The sequence below is a fragment of the Bufo gargarizans genome, chromosome 2, assembly GCF_014858855.1.
Source record: "Bufo gargarizans isolate SCDJY-AF-19 chromosome 2, ASM1485885v1, whole genome shotgun sequence".
Taxonomy (NCBI): Eukaryota; Metazoa; Chordata; class Amphibia; order Anura; family Bufonidae; genus Bufo; species Bufo gargarizans.
Window position 1 is genome coordinate 49746320 of NC_058081.1, and position 17185 is coordinate 49763504.

At 45.0% G+C, this 17185-nt stretch overlaps 2 protein-coding genes across 2 annotated transcripts in view; one reads left to right on the forward strand and one right to left on the reverse strand.

Annotated features, from left to right (window-relative positions):
- The window catches only part of STAG3 (stromal antigen 3), a 299481-nt gene extending 298207 nt beyond the window's left edge, over positions 1–1274 (reverse strand). Inside the window, exon 1 of the mRNA XM_044278889.1 lies at positions 856–1274. Coding sequence (XP_044134824.1) covers positions 856–876 — 21 coding nt within the window. The 5' untranslated portion in view covers positions 877–1274. The remainder of the gene's footprint in view (positions 1–855) is intronic.
- Positions 1–17185, forward strand: part of GPC2 (glypican 2) — a 63182-nt gene that overhangs the window by 25453 nt on the left and 20544 nt on the right. Inside the window, exons 4-5 of the mRNA XM_044278888.1 lie at positions 7857–8170; positions 10232–10312. Of these exons, the coding sequence (XP_044134823.1) occupies positions 7857–8170; positions 10232–10312 (395 nt within the window). The remainder of the gene's footprint in view (positions 1–7856; positions 8171–10231; positions 10313–17185) is intronic.

Genomic DNA, 17185 nt, shown 5'->3' on the forward strand with positions numbered 1-17185 from the left:
CACAGAATATACCCCCCCCCCCAGTGGGAGGTGGTTAAATGTGGTGCCTTTTTATTGGTTACTGGGAAGCAATAGCAAGCATTCAATGGGTTAATCTTACACTTCATTTTTATCAGGCTGACTTAAAGAGGACCTTTCACTTGTATAAACTATGTGAACTGAGTATGCTGCCGTATAGAGCGGCGCCCAGGGATCTCACTGCACTTACTATTATCCCCGGGTGCCGCTCCGTTCTCACGTTATACGTTCTCCCAGGCTGTGAGCTGTGCGCTGCAATTGGCCAGCGCTGCAGCCTAGGAGAAGGAGACGCCCACAGGACAAGGGAAGACCCGCCTACTATAACTTAAGGAGCAAAGGTACCAGAGCCTATAACGGGAGAGCGGAGCGGCGCCCGGGGATAATAGTAAGTGCAGTGAGATCCCCGGGCACCGCTCTATATGGCAGCATACTCAGTTCACATAGTTTATACAAGTGAAAGGTCCTCTTTAAGAAATCATCTAACAGCGCAGCTCCGCAGCCCCCTCATTGACATGTATCTAGGGCTTTGGAATGCGCTCCTTGCCCCCTCGCATCTTCAAGATAGTGGGAAAGCTGTGTGCGCCTGGTGATACATCCAGGAAGCAGGATTTTTCTACTAAGTGGTGGCTGAACAGTGTATATAGAACAAGCAAGTATCCATACTGTTTCAGTAGTCCATAACAGTCCCCCCTTGGAAACCTGATTGTAGGCTATCCCTAAAGCCTAGCGAATCCACTGGGCATACCGTTCATATCCTCTTCACCTGCAGTGGTGACAACTCTAATAGTTAAGCTCTGGGTTTCAGGGCTTATGGTAGTACCCCAGGATTCATCTTACCCTTTTTCTGCACAGCATCATAGTTGGGAGGGGGAACTGTGTTGAATGGCGTCTCCTTTTGTTTTTCCTCACGGCTTATTGTTCCAGGGTCGTCAGGACGGCCTTTACTCTTTTACAATGTAAGGCGTGGATCCAGGTGGGTCTCCCTTCGAGTTTCACGGCAGTTGGGGCAGTCAACAGCACTTCGTAGGGTCCCTCGTATCGTGGTTCGAGGGTGCTTCTGACGTGTTTCTTGACTACCACCCACACTCCAGGTTTCAGAGTGTGGCTTCCTTCTAGGAAGTCTGGATCTGGAATGGAAGAGAGAACTTGTGCATGCAAGTTAGACAATTGTTTGCTCAATGCTATCACATATTTGGCAACAGATTCATAATGCATTTGTAGCTGCTGCAGAAAATACTGTCCCATTCTTGGCCCTGTCCCAAAGAGGATCTCGTATGGGATCAGTTTATGTGGGGGCCTTGGTGTGTGCCTAACTGAAAATAGTGTTATAGGCAAGCACTGAACTCAATTAAGCCCTGTCTCCCTGGTCATCTTCAGCATTTTTTATTTTAACACCCTGTTCAGTCTTTCAACTTTGCCGCTGCTTTGGGGTTGGTTAGGGGTGTGAAACGCTAGTTGTGACCCTACCATCTTCCAGACCTCTTGGGTTAGACTAGCAGTGAATGCTGGGCCCTGATCACTCTCAATGACCTCAGGTACCCTGAACCTACAAACAGTTTCCTGCATTAGTTTCTTAGCAGTGGTGGTTGCTGTCTGGTTTCGGACGGGGTAGGCTTCTGGCCACCCAGAGAACAAGTCTATTACTAATAGCACAGATTTGGATCCTTTGGAAAGGGTACAGGGCTCTGGAAAGGCCCTTGGTGGGTGTGGGTTCATTCCTGCCTGGGTTGCACTTGGCACAAATGAGGCAAGACTGGGTATGTCTTACTAGGACTCGGGTGATACCTGGGGCCACCCATATTTTGTCAATTAGTTCTTTCATGATGGTTTTGGATTGGTGGGTGGGCCCATGAACCACTGAGGCTATCAAGGAATAGAGGGCTCTGGGTAGGCACACTCTCTTTCCTTGTGTTCAGAGTCAAGACTCTTCTTCGAGTGCTGACTCTTTCAACCAGGTTTCCTTTTCCATGGGAGTGGCTCATTTCTGTATTTGTTTCAGTAGGTCCCATGTGACTTCTTTTTGTTCCAGGTCTTCCTGTGCTACCATAATCTAGTCTGTCTGGACTCTTTTCTCTTTCATTGCTGCTTTCTTGGCTGTTTGGTCAGCTAGGGAATTTCCTCTGGCCTCAGAGGTGTCAGCTCGAGTATGGGCCTTTACCTTAATCACTGCCACTTGGGTGGGCAGGAGTACTGCTGCCATTAGAGCCGCTACTGCTGATTGATTGGGGTTCCTGCGGCTGTGATGTAATCCCGGGCCCTCCATATTACTCCAAAGTCATGAACCACTCCAAAGGCATATCTAGAGTCTGTGTAGATATTGGCGGTAGAGTCTTTTGCCATGAGGCAGGCTTCAGTGAGGGCAATGAGTTCAGCCTCCTGTGCAGACTGGTCTGGGCGCAATTGTCTCGCACACAGCACCTCATGTTCACTAGTGACCGCCATGCCTGTATGGAACTTCCCTTTGTCATTGGCATACCTTAAGTTGTCCACAAAGATAGTCCAATGCGGGTTTGTCAGAGGAGTGATTGGACTGATGTGTGTCCCTACTTCAGCTTCCATCATTGTGATGCAATCATGATCTTGTTCCTTGTAAAGAGAGTCGGTTGAGGCCCATAGTTCATCTTCCTGAAGATCCTCTTCAGCATGTAGATCAATAAAATCTTCAGAATCTCCAGTATACTCCCCCCTTGGAAGAGGAAGGAGTGCAGCAGGCTTGAGGATGTGGCATCTCTGAATGGTGACATTATCTGGCAGGAGCAGACTACACTGGAGCCGGAGGTGGCGCTGTGCAGTGAGGTGTTTAGGTTGAGTCTGCTGGAGGATGGCAGAAATGTCATGGGGAGCCAGAATAGTGAGGGGGTGACCAAGCACAACGTCAGATGTGACGTCCAGAAGAGAGCTGGCAGCATGGACGGCTCTGACACAGGAAGGGGCGGCTCTGGCTATGGGGTCAAGGTGCTTAGAATAGTAACCTAGAGATCTATTGCTGCCACCATGAGTTTGAGTAAGGACTCCAGTCGCGTGGCCCTGACGTTCCATGATATACAGTCGGAAAGGAAGGTTGTAGTTGGGGATGCCAAGAGCAGGGGCAGATGCAATGGCGGCCTTCAATGTTTCAAAGGCTTCTCCGACCTCCATTGTCATCTGGAAAGGAGTAGTAGCATTGCGGGGTATACAGTCATATAGGGGCTGCATTAGGACTGAAGCATCAGGGATCCAGGGTCTGCAGTAGAAGATGAGTCCCAGAAAGGTGTGCAGCTAATGAGGGGTGTCCGGGAGTTGGATGTCAGAGATGGCCTTTTTCCTGGCATCAGTGAGGTGCTTGATACCTTGAGAGATACAATGACCTAGGAAGACAACTTTTAGGAGACACAGCTGCAATTTGGCTTGTGAGACTCAACAGCCAGCAGAAGCCAGGAACTGGAGAAGTGAAACAGACATGGATAGGCAGACTTGCGGAGAAACGGCACAGAGGAGTAGGTCATCCACATATTGCAGGAGTTCCATTTCCGGGTGGTCGGACTGCCAGGGTTGCAGAACAGAAGGACATACTGTCCTTGCTGAAGCAGGAAGAGCTGTTTTGGGCCCCTTGAGACATAACAGTCCAGGTGTACTGTTTGCCAGCATGAGCTGAAAGCAAAAAGGAATTGACAGTCCTCATGTAAGGGAACAGAAAAGAATGCATTGGCCAGATCAATGACAGGTGAAAGTAGTGGCGGTGGGTGGGATGCCAGCGAGGAGGGTGTGCGGGTTGGGGACAATAGGTGTCTCGAGGACAGTGGCCTCGTTGACAGCTCGGAGATCCTGAACCATGCAGTAAATAGGAGGTTGTCCCTTCTCCCTCTTCTTCTGGACTGGGTAAAGGGGCGAGTTACAGGGAGAGGTAGTGATTTTGATTGCCCCATTCTGCAGGAGGGCCTGCACTTGGAGTGTAATAGCATCCTGTTGTGAGACAGAAAGCAGATATTGCGCTTTGTATGGCAGGACCTTGGGGTCCTTCAGGGTCACAGTGACTGGTGGGACATTGTGGCGTCCGATATCCTGGGGTCCTTTGGCCCAGAGGGTTCGGGGATGAGGTGCAAAATGGTTTGCAGCGAATCCCCTTGCTCATAAGAATCAGTGACCTGAAGAGTTAATGCCATGAGGAGACAAGGTTCTTCTGGGTATAGGGCTGTACCGAGGGTGACCATCCTATCTTCTCTGAACTGTATGTTAGATTGGATTTTCTAAAGAAGATCAGAGCCTAACAGATTGAAGAGGCATGTTTGGCTGACAACAAATTGCGACATAACTCCTGCTGGAAGGTGGGGCCGAGGGGTTTTGGTCTGGGAGAATCCAGGGGAAGTGACTGAGAGTGGCTTGGTAACGGGGTTATGCTGCATGACCCCTTCTAGTCCAGAACAGGGTAACTGAATGTCAGTGAGCCAAGAAGGAGGTACGGCAGTCTCACATAAAACACTGCGGGCTGCACCGGTGTCTACAAGTTCCTTCCCTGCCACCTCGAGGGTTGAAGGTCAGACCCCTTAGGATAGGGGTGGGGATATGGTCCATTATTAGTTAAGAATACCCCACTGTCTTGTTTTCCACAATACTCTGTAGGTCTGACCATGTACATCCATACGTTTGATGTATCTGTGACAGTTTACAGAAAAATGGCATGGGATGGGTTTTAGGATCTGGCAGCAGGTTCACTATAGTGAATAACTGCTGTGGGGTAAAGGACACATATTTTGGAGGTCCTTGTGGTCGGGTAAGAGCTAGGGCTTCCTTTACAACTTCTAAATTGCCCTTTCTAAAGCTTGCATATTTCTTTGTAATTCATTAATCTGTTCCTGGAGAAGAGTTGGTCTGGGCAGGCTCAAGGGTTGGGTGCCGAAGCCACTATAGTCTATTGGGGGTGGTCGCTTAGGGGTCTGTATGTTTGAGTCTACAGGATCAACAACACTGTCCGGATTCTCCTGTTCAGGTACTTCTGACTGTCCCCTATCATGATTGAGGCAGGAGGTAGATTGCTCGGGCCGTCTGGATTTATCATGGGATATAACTGAGCCACTGGTGAGACTACAGGGGCGACGGGAGGATCAGGGCTGAAGGAGATAAATGGTCCCACCATGGGCATCGGCTGGGAATAAGATGGCCCCATAGCAGGGAATGGGAGGACATGCTTGGGGCTTACAAGGGTATGACTATATTGGCGTGGAGCACCGCAGGCAAAGCACGTCTCTCGGGAGGTGGGATTTTGCTGACAACATACATTACAGACCCACCCACTTCTTTTCTTCTCTGTGCCATTATAGGGCGCTGGCTGCCTTAGCCCAAGATTACCAGGTTTACAATAATATCTGCCACTAGCTTCATCAAGATTTTGCTTTCCTCCCGTTTGTTCAAATTCCTTGCTACGGTCAAGCCACAATCGGACTGTATCCACTAACTTCTCATTTTATAATCTACCTTTCTTTTCTGTCAGCAAAATTTGCCATGTTGTACAACACAAAGCACCACCTTTACATATTTCATATCCTTTCTTTAGCTTGCTCAGACTTTTTACAGATCGTTTTCCTCTCCTGTATGCCACGTACTGCTCAGGTGAGCAGTAACCCTTTGGGACACTTGAGTTATGTCCCATCGTCTCTAGCACCTATTGGAGCCGTCTAGAGACCTCTGTATAGAGTAATCACTGGACCTCATGAAGCTTTGAGTTCCAGACAAGCACACTTTGGGCTGCTGCGGGCCGCTCTCCCCTCTTCTGTGATCGAGTCAGACAACTGGGCTGCACTCTGATACAGGCAAATAGGAGAACTCTCTGTGTCTCAGTCAGTGGCACTTGTCAACAGAATCTTCACAATGTTTAAACACAGTACATCAAGACTTTCAAACACATGGGGTTCTTATGTTCATGCCCTCGAGGACGCCCCAAGCTGACACAGCACCCCTCCCTCAGACAGGCACGGATGGACCACACCAAAGGACACATGGAGGTAAGGTAATTCCTACCTCTTATCGCGGGCTGCAGTCCCGGTGTCCGTTAGTGAGATCCTCCTCGTCTGATCATCGGGGTACTGGATCAGGGGTCATGTTCTTCGAGCCCCACGTTGGGTGCCAACTGTTTTGGATCTGGTCAAGATACCAGATAGGTTAATGTACTGCTCCAAATTAGTTGGAAATTATCTTAACGTGCACGGAGAAATCAAACTCTGACGCACCCCATTGGAGTGAAAGCAAATCTCTAGTTTAATTGCAAGTGTTCACACAGAATATACCCTCCCGTTGGGAGGTGACTAAATGTGGTGCATTTTTATTGGTTACTGAGAAGCAATAGCAAGCATTCAATGGGTTAATCTTACACTTCATTTTCATCAGGCTGACTTAAGAAATCATCTAACAGCGCAGTTCCGCAGCCCCCTCATTGACATATATCTAGGGCTTTGGGATGCGCTCCTTCCCCCCTCCCATCTTAAAGATAGTGGGAAAGTTGTGTGCGCCTGGTGATACATCCAGGAAGCAGGATTTTTCTACTAAGAGGTGGCTGAGCAGTGTATATAGAAAAAGCAAGTATCCATACAGAACCAAGGTAATCCTGCTTTTTAAAAACTGAGGTGGATAGGCTTTACACGATCGGAACAAGAGGTTAATTAGGGTCAGGTGAATTAGGCTTAGCGCGGTGTCTCTCCCCTTTATAAATCATGTGTTTAACCCTTTCATAACAGCTATTGCGGAGCTGTTTCTGACACTGCTGCTTTAATACTGTAATCAGCGCCGGTGGTATATCTTTGTATTGCTAAGTATCCATACTGTTTCAGTAGTCCATAACAACAGCATGTTGAGGTCTAATCCACCTGCCTATTGCTGTCCAGGAATTCTCCTTAGGCCTCATGCACATAGCCATTGTTCGGCCGCTCCGTGCATTGGGGACTGCAATTTGCGGTCCCCAATGCATGGGCACTGTTCTGCCTCTCCAATCTAAGCACTAAAAGTGCTATCTCTGTAACTTACAGGTGTGCTGATATAGCGGTAACCATCAATCTTAGTTGAATTGGCGGACAGTGACTCGATCCAAACAACACCTTGTAGATCGTGAAGAAGTTTATTCCAACTGTGCAGATCATACACCGATGGAAATGGATAGGTCAAAAAATCATGGTGTGAGCAGCTAACAGGATACATGTGGCTGAGATGAAGAGTGAAGCCAGAATGCAAAGGAGAGAGGGGAGGAGACTTTACAGAGAGCACAGCAGGAGGGGAAGAGAGAAGGGACACACAGAATAAAAAGGCAAACCATGCATGTGTAACATGACATGCACTAACCACGCGGCTGTTGCAACGGATCCAGACCCATTCAACTTGAATAGGTCTGTGATCCGCAACCGCAAAAAAATAGAACAAGTTCCGCAGGTCCGGATTGCAGACCAATTCAAGTGATGCAGGGTGCACATGGCCGGTGCCTGCATATTACGGACCCGCTGTTTGCAGGCCGCAATACGGGCCACGGCCAGAAACGGCCGTGTGCATGAGGCCTTATCGTGCATTGCACAATTTCTCTAGTTCAGTTTTTTCCATTATCAAAATCCATTTTTTGGGGGGGAAAAGCTTTTCACTTGATTTTTCTAAGAATGAATATTATATCAACATATTTCCATACCTTGCTTTACCCTGAGCATTATGTGTTTTAGGAATCAATTATATCAAAGAGAAATCGTGAGCATTGAGTTTACTAGTCTTTTATAAATTGTTATTCTGCAGCCATCTGAATGCAACCTCGTCCAACTAAATTGTCCACATGGTAAAATAAAGTCCACTGTGTTCTGCTCACACTCATCATTATTTGACATTTTTTGCAGAATTTTTCCTGGCACTTCTTGATTCTTCTGAGAACTCTCTTGCTGCCATGTTTGCGCTCTCTTATGGACATCTGTATTCCCAGAATGCTGCTCTCTTCAGCACTCTCTTCTCTGAGCTGCGAGCTTATTATATGGGAGGTGGATCTACCAGGGTGGCGGAGGCACTCTCTGAGTTTTGGGCAGCGCTTTTGGAGCGTACACTCCGGCTGCTGCTTCCACATTATGACATGAGTACGGACTATATGGAGTGCGCAGCTCATAGAGCCGAGGAGCTGAGACCCTTTGGAGACATCCCACGGAAGCTTCGGATACAGGTTTGGAGGAGAAATCTTTAGCTTGATAAATAACTGTTATACAAATATAATTTATGCTAGGGTTAAAGAAAACTTAAAGGGTAACTGTCATGTTTCCAAAAAATTAATTTTTTAGCATATGTTACTGCAGCAGCAGCTTAATGCATAAAGCAATCTTTAGTTTCTTAACATGCCACTGTTTTCCTTGAGTTTTTCCCTTAGAGACGGCTGTTTAAACATTTACAATATGAGGACCTTCTTAAGATGGCTCCTCTGCCAGTTCTCTGAGGCCAAAACTGCTTTTCCTCACTTCCCATGCACACTTGGCTCCCTGCCAGCCAATCAGATTGGATTACTGAGAGACACGCCTCCTCACTCTGAAGCCTAATGCAGGCATGCAGTGTGAAGGATCGCCCTTCTGTTTATACTAAAAGGAAGACAGACAAGCCCTAGCAACGGTCTTTTAAGAAAGCAGTGGAATGGGACAGGGGACATTAATGAAAGCTGTTATTATAAGGTAATTGCAGATCTTTTGGCAATCATTGACAGACTAACTCAGGTATACATGCCTAGCTCTAATAAACTAGCAAATAAAAAAAGATATGACAGTTACCCTTTAAATGGGTTGTCTGACCCACAGGGTAAAATCAGCTAGCAAAAAATAAAAGCCACTCACCTATTCACTGGTGCTCCGTCCGGCACTGAGGGTACTGTGGCTTCCAGTACAATCTGTCGTTGTGTGCTCTGCTGCAGCCATTCACTGGTCTCTGTGGACTGTAGCAATGCACATGATGAAGGATGAGACATCTACTTTCAGACAATGGGGACTGGATGCAACAGAGGCCGGGACCCTCAATGCCGGAAGGGAGAGCCAGTGAACAGGCAAGCTGCTTTCTTTTTTATATTAAATGCATTATGTTACTTAGTTGATTTTGCTTTAAGGGTCAGGCAATCCCTTTAAATCAAAGTTGATTTTACTTTGGGGGTCAGACAACAGCTTTAAACCAGTGTAGTTTGGAGCCATCTCTGAGGCCAGGGCTATAACAAACCTTCAGTCATGTAGCAGCAGTCGTAGAAGGGAATAGAAAAATGCAGGGCTGCGGTTGTGCTGCATCTGCTTTACTATTTACATTTATTTTTGGGGTTATCTGGGCTGAAAATCCATTGTCAAATACCCTGTTGGAGAATTCAGAGTTTATTTGGGTATGGCCACAGCGTATCTGGCTGCAGATTTCACCCATTGCAATGCAGCAAAAATCGAAACTGATCGAAAATTGACAAACTGGATTTTAGAATCCAAACTGCAGGTCACTGTGTGGATGAGATATGAGAAAATGTCATCCCCCTTCTCGGCTGCTGTACAATGGTGCGGATTTATTGTGCACAGTTTCCCTGCAGAAAGACTGCAGCATTTGCGCTAAGCGTGGCAGTACCCATAAAGTGATGGAATATTTCAGGAATATGCAACCAGTTTATGACCGTGGGGGTCTGACCTGTGGGAAACTCACTGATCCTTCACAGTCTTTCCCTGCACAGCAGCACCTTGGCCACATGTTGTGCAGGAGACCTGCAGCACACCAATATTTAGGGCTCAAGCACATGAGCATGTGTGCCCCGTTCTGCAGACCGCAAATAATGGTCCACAATGCACGGGTACTGGCCAAGTGAACGCCATTTGTGGAAGTGGACCCATTCACTTGATGCATTCCGCACCACAAAAAATAGAACATTTTCTATATTTTTTGCAGTGCGGAGGCACGGACCGAAGATCCCACAGAAGTGCCTTTTAGTGCTTCCGTGGGCTTTCGATCGGTGCCTTCGTTTCGCACCGCTCTTGTGGATTGCAGACCCATTCAAGTCATTTGGTCCACATCCGTGATACGGAGTGCACACGGCTGGTGCACGTATATGCTGTTTGCGGTCTGCAATACGGGCAAGGGCCACACAACTATTCGGTGAACACATCTGCATCACACATACACTAGGCCGTACTTTCTTGTGGAGTTGGACTCACTGTGGGTGACACAAATCTTCTGTAGACTGTTACTGTAATTGTCACTAACATTACTCCATCTTCCACAGGTCACCAGAGCGTTAGGAGCAGCCAGGACACTGGTGCAAGGACTGGCGACGGCAAGTGACATTGTCAGCAGAGCAACCAAGGTACAACACTGGATCATTTTCTAGACCACAACCTGTAGAGTCCGCTCACTTAGAGAGCAAGGAGCGAAGTGATACTAGTGATAGATGATACTGTGTGTTTTAGTATGCACGTATAAATTACTATCTCCACTATGTAATCAGTGACTACAGAATTTACAGATCACAGCTTCATAGTGTGTAAGCACACGGCGGACATACCCTTTAGAAAAATCTGGCATCTACACTCATTGACAAAAAGATAAAGCATCAAGAAGGAGTTGATGGAATGCAAACCTTCTATGTGTGAATGTAATGGTGGATCAGTGGTTAGCACTGGAGTTCTAGGTTCAACTCCAATCAAGCACAACATCTGCATGGTGTTTGTATGTTCTCCCCGTGTTTGGGTGTGTTTTTTCCGGGTACTCAGTTTTCCTCGTACACTCCAAAAAGATACTGATCGGGAACTTGTCATGATATGATGATATGTCTGGCAATGATGATATGTCTGTAAAGTGCTGCCATATATGTGGCTACTATATAAATGAATAAAATAAATATATGTGAGTCATTACAATATGACTGCGAAGGAATACGTTTATTGTGGAAAACTGTTCAATTAAATGGAGGCTCTAGGACCCTGTTGGACCACCTCTTGCCTGGATACAAGATGAAATATGGTGGGGCATGGAGGCATACAGTTTCTGTATAGTATCCTACGGCACATTTGCTCACAGATGTTGTACACTGCCTGTCCAAAAAAAAAAAGTCGCCACCTGGGTTTAACTAAGCAAATAGTTATGAGCCTCCTATTGGACAATTACTGCATGGGCGATTATCTTTGAGCAACAAGTTATTTAACCCCAACTGGTGCAATGAGTTGCTTCTCATTTCTTAACCCCATAGGGACACATGCCTTATTTCACCTTAAGGACCAGGCAATTTTTTGCAAATCTGACCACTGTCACTTTAAGTGTTGATAACTTTAAAACGCTTTGACTTATCCAGGCCGTTCTGAGATTGTTTTTTCGTCACATATTGTACTTCATGACACTGGTAAAATGAAGTCAAAATTTATTTATTTTTCTTGCACAAAATAATACCTAATTTACAAAAAATTGTGAAAAATGTGCAAATTTCAAAGTTTCAGTTTCTCTACTTCTGTAATACATAGTAATACCCCTAAAAATTGTGATGACTTTACATTCCCCATATGTCTACTTCATGTTTGAATTATTTTGGGAATGATATTTTATTTTTTGGGGATGTTACAAGGCTTAGAACTTAGAAGCAAATATTGTAATTTTTCAGAAATTTACAAAAAGCCCAATTTTTAGGGACCACTACAGGCTCTGAAGTCACTTTGCAAGGCTTACATAATAGAAACCACCCAAAATGACCCCATTCTATAAACTACACCCCTCAAGGTATTCAAAACTGATTTTAAAAATTTGTTAACCCTTTAGGTGTTGCACAAGAGTTATTGGCAAATGGGGATGAAATTTGAGAATTTAATTTTTTTGCCTAATTTTCCATTTTAACCCATTTTTTCCACTAACAAAGCGAGGGTTAACAGCCAAAAACGACTGTATCTTTATTGCCCTGACTCTGCCGTTTACAGAAACACCCCATATGTGGCTGTAAACTACTGTACGGCCACACAGCGGGGCAGTAGAGTGAAAGGATGCGCCGTATGGTTTTTGGAAGGCCAGATTTTGCTGGACTGGTTTATTTGACACCATGTCCCATTTGAAGCCGCCCTGATGCACCCCTAGAGCAGAAACTCCATAAAAGTGACCCCATCTAAGAAACTACACCCCTCAAGGTATTCAAAACTGATTTTACATACGTTGTTAACACTTTAGGTGTTGCACAAGATTTAATGGAAAATAGAGATACAATTTCCAAATTTCACTTTTTTGGCAGATTTTCCATTTTAATATTTTTTTTTCAGTTACAAAGCAAGGGTTAACAGCCAAACAAAACTCATTATTTATGGCCCTAATTCTGTAGTTTACAGAAACACCCCATATATGGTCGTAAACTGCTGTACGGGCACACGGCAGGGCGCAGAAGGAAAGGAATGCCATACGGTTTTTGGAAGGCAGATTTTGCTGGACTGTTTTTTACACCATGTCCCATTTGAAGCCCCCCTGTTGCACTCCTAGAGTAGAAACTCTAAAAAAGTGACCCCATTTTAGAAACTATGGGATAGGGTGTCAGTTTTGTTGGTACTAGTTTAGGGTACATATGATTTTTGGTTGCTCTATATTACACTTTTTGTGCGGCAAGGTAACAAGAAATACCTTTTTGGCACAGTTTTTGTTGTTGTTATTTACAACATTCATCGGACAGGTTAGATCATGTGGTAATTTTATAGAGCAGGTTGTCACGGACGTGGCGATACCTAATATGTCTACATTTTTTTTTATTTATGTAAGTTTTACACAATGATTTCATTTTTAAAACAAAAAAAAGTTTTAGTGTCTCCATAGTCTAAGAGCCATAGTTTTTTTCAGTTTTTGGGCGATTATCTTAAGTAGGGTCTCATTTTTTGCGGGATGAGATGACGGTTTGATTGGCACTATTTTGGGGTGCATATGATTTTTTGATCGCTTGCTATTACACTTTTTGTGACGTAAGATGACAAAAAATTGCTTTTTTTTACACAGTTTTTATTTGAATTTTTTTACGGTGGTCACCTGAGGGGTTAGGTCATGTGATATTTTTATAGAGCCGGTCGATACGGACGCGGCAATACCTAATATGTATACTTTTTTAAAATTTATATAAGTTTTACACAATGATTTCATTTTTGAAACAAAAAAAATGATGTTTTAGTGTTTCCATAGTCTAAGAGCCATAATTTTTTCAGTTTTGGGTCGATTATCTTAAGTAGGGTCTCATTTTTTGCGGGATGAGATGACTGTTTGATTGTTACAATTTTGGCGTACATGCGACTTTTTGATCACTTTTATTACCTTTTTTTGGGAAGTAAGGTAGGCAAAATTTCAATTTCATCATAGTTTTTAATTTTTTATTTTTATGGCGTTCACCGTTCGGGTAAACTAACATGACCGTTTTATAGATCAGGTCGTTACAGACGCGGCGATACCAAACATGTGTAGGGAATTTTTTTTTTTTTTCATTTTTAATCAGTGATAAATGTTTTTGTTTTTTTTTCACTTTTTTTTCACTTTTTTTTTACCCAGACCCACTTGGTTCTTGAAGATCCAGTGGGTCTTATGTCTGTATAATACAGTACAGTACAATATATAGTACTGTACTGTATTTTACTTACACTGAACAGATCTATGTCTTTAGCATAGATCTGTTCAGCACCATGGACAGCAGGGACCGCGGGGATCAGAAACGGCAAAAAGCGCATCAATTTGCGATTGCCGACATGGGGGGGGGGGGTCACGGGACCCCCCCCCCCGCGCATTTGGCCTAGGTCCCTGCTCAATGATTTGAGCAGGCACCTTGTTCCGATCACTGCCAGCCGGGCGGCAGTGATCGGAACAACACATGACGTACCGGTACGTCATGTGTCCTGAAGAGGTTAAACAACCATGTCGAAAGACACATCTCGTGGTCGTGGAAAAGATGTTAGTCTATTTGAGAAGGGTCAAATCATTGGCATGCATCAAGCAAAGAAAACATCTAAGGATATTGCAGAAACTACTAAAATTGGTTTAAGAACTGTCCAACGCATTATTAAAAACTGGAAGGATAGTGGGGACCCATCGTATTCGAGGAAGAAATGTGGCAGGAAAAAAATCCTGAATGATCGTGATCGGCGATCACTTAAACATTTGGTGAAATCAAATCGAAGAAAAACAACAGTAGAACTCAGGGCTATGTTTAATAGTGAAAGTAGGAGCATTTCCACACCCACAATGCGAAGGGAACTCAAGAGATTGGGACTGAACAGCTGTGTAGCCGTAAGAAAACCACTAATCAGTGAGGCAAACCAGAAAAAAAAGGCTTCAATTTGCTAGGGAGCATAAAGATTGGACTCTGGAGCAATAGAAGAAGGTCATGTGGTCTGATGAGTCCAGATTTACCCTGTTCCAGAGTGATGGGCGCATCGGGGTAAGAAGAGAGGCAGATGAAGTGATGCCCCCATCATGCCTAGTGCCTCCTGTACAAGCCTGTGGGCGCAGTGCTATGATCTGGGGTTGCTGCAGTTGGTCAGGTCTAGGTTCAGCAACAGTATGTGCTCCAAGAACGAGGTCAGCCGACTACCTGAACATACTGAATGACCAGGTTATTCCATCAATGGATTTTTACTTCCCTGATGGCACGGGCATATTCCAAGATGACAATGCCAGGATTCATCGGGCTCAAATTGTGAAAGAGTGGTTCAGGGAGCAGAAGACATCATTGTCACACATGGATTGGCCACCACAGTGGTCCAGACCTTAACCCCATTGAGAATCTTTGGGATGTGCTGGAGAAGGCTTTGCGCAGCAGTCAGACTCTACCATCATCAATGTAAGATCTTGGTAAAAAAAATGAATGCAACACTGGATGGAAATAAATCTTGTGACATTGCAGAAGCTTATCGAAACAATGCCACCGCGAATGTGTGCCGTAATCAAAGCTAAAGGCGGTCCAACTAAATATTTTTGGTGGCGACTTTTTTTGGGATGGGCCTGTAGATTCTGCACTATTGTAGATTGTTGAAGCTGGCATTCCATACATACAGGGCTGGTAATTAATCTGGAGACTGGGCAGCCAAAGAAGTGTTGTAATGTGGAGGAGACATTCCTAAGAAACCCCTGCTGGGTGCGGGCAAGCATTATCCTGCTGAAAAATGCCATTTGAAAGTGGTGCCATGAGAGGAACACATGTGGCCGCAGGATCTCCTCCACATATCAGTGAGCTGTTAGTGTCCCTCTGATCACCACTAGGGGTGACCATATGTGATGGCTCCCAGATCATCACACCAGCCATTGGGGCAGCATGTCGCTTTACAGCAAAGGCAGGGTTAAAGCACTCACCATGAGCCCTCCATACTGGAACCCTACCATCGTCAGATTCTAAACAGAACCTGGATTCATCACTAAAGATCATGCCGTTCAAGTCTGTAGCAGTCCAAGTTTCTCATTCACGGCATCATTGCAGACTAAGGCAATGGTAGCTGGCTGTCAATGCACGATATGTATGGGTGTCATGACGGTAAAGCACTTGGGAATGGTCTGGACAGACAGGGGTGTCATGAAGGTAAGACCTGTGTCTGGATGGTGGACAATGAGACTGTGGGAGCTGCTCATGCTTATCGTGAACCAAATGATCCTCTCTACTGGAGGCCTGTCTGAGCCGTCTGGAGGCTGCTCTGTGTGTGTCCTCATGTAACCTCTGCTCCCAACACCTCCTAACAGCTAGGTCAGAACAGCCTAGATGGCGGTCAGTTTGTCAAAAAGACCACCCTGCTTCTCTCATTCCAATGACGCAACCCCTCTCAATGTGTAAACTGGGCAAAATGTCTGAGTGCATCCGAGAGGCATGTATACTTAACGATCTCTCATCAAGAGGTACACTAACCAAAAGTAGCCTCTGAAAGCCTTTTTCTAAGGCAGTGAGGGAAGCACCTTTACGCCCTTTTGTGGCAAGATCCAGTGTCTAATCAGACCACACCTGTAATAATTTCTATATTTGCCTGAGATATAACTGCAGGCCGAGTTTTGTAGCAATCCAAGATTTCTATTTTTGTGCGTTATATTCTTTTGGTCAATGAGTGTATTTGTCATGAAATCCGCAGGAGAATCCTGAGGCTTTCTGACACAGATTTGCAGGGTCCCAATGCTGCAGTTTGCACATGGAATAGCCATATACGAGTCTAATGCACCACGCTTTCTGTCACTTCTTGATGTACATTTCAGATGGCACAGGAAAAAAATCTACAACCATACAAACAGTAGTGTGGATTTTCACTGGAAACAATGAAGCCAGGATTTCACATGGATTTCAGTTGCATGAACTTGCCCTTAGAGCGTATCCAGATGGTGAAGTTGGGAGACGTTAAAACTGTATTGAAAAGACGTATAGAAAAAAAACCTGCACTTGTTTTTTTTGCTGCAGTTTTTAATTTGGTTGTGGGTTTTCCAGGTAAAACATTTTAAAGGGGTAGTCTCACTTCAGCAAATGGCATTTATTATGTAGAGAAAGTTAATACAAGACACTTACTAATGTATTGTTATTATCCGTTTTGCTTCCTTTGCTGTCTAGACTCATTTTTCCATCACATTATACATGTCTCGTTTCCATGGTTACGACCACCCTTCAGTCCAGGATTGGTGGCCATGCTTGCACACTATAGGAAAAAGCGCCGGCCTATGTGTGTTCCTATGGTCCCGGGCACCAGAGAAGCCAGTGCTTTTTCTTTAGTGTGCAAGCAAAGCCACAGCTGCTGGATTACAGGATGGTCGTAACCATAGAAAGAGTCTAGCCACCAAAGGAAGCAATATGTATAATAACAATACATTAGTAACTGCCTTGTATTAACTTTCTCTACATGATAAATGCCACTTGGTGAAATGAGACAACTCCTTTAACATATTTCACCTGTCAAATAAAAACTTACAAAAAAACGTGGCAAAACTTATTTTATTTTTTCTGATGCTGCTTTGATGTGGCTTTAACCTCACTGTCTGAATACAGATCAGCTGATGGAAGGGGCCGTGGTGCTTGGGTGAGTGCTGCAGCCTCATTCTTGGTGCCGGGAGTCAGCCCCCGCACAATCCGATATTGACGACCTGTCCGGAGGGTAGATTATAAATATATAAGCCACGGAAAACCCCTTTAAACACGTCCATACATCAAGTGGCCCAGTCATGTTTAGCTGAAGATATACTGACCTCATTCGCAGGTATCAGACACATTGCAGGACAT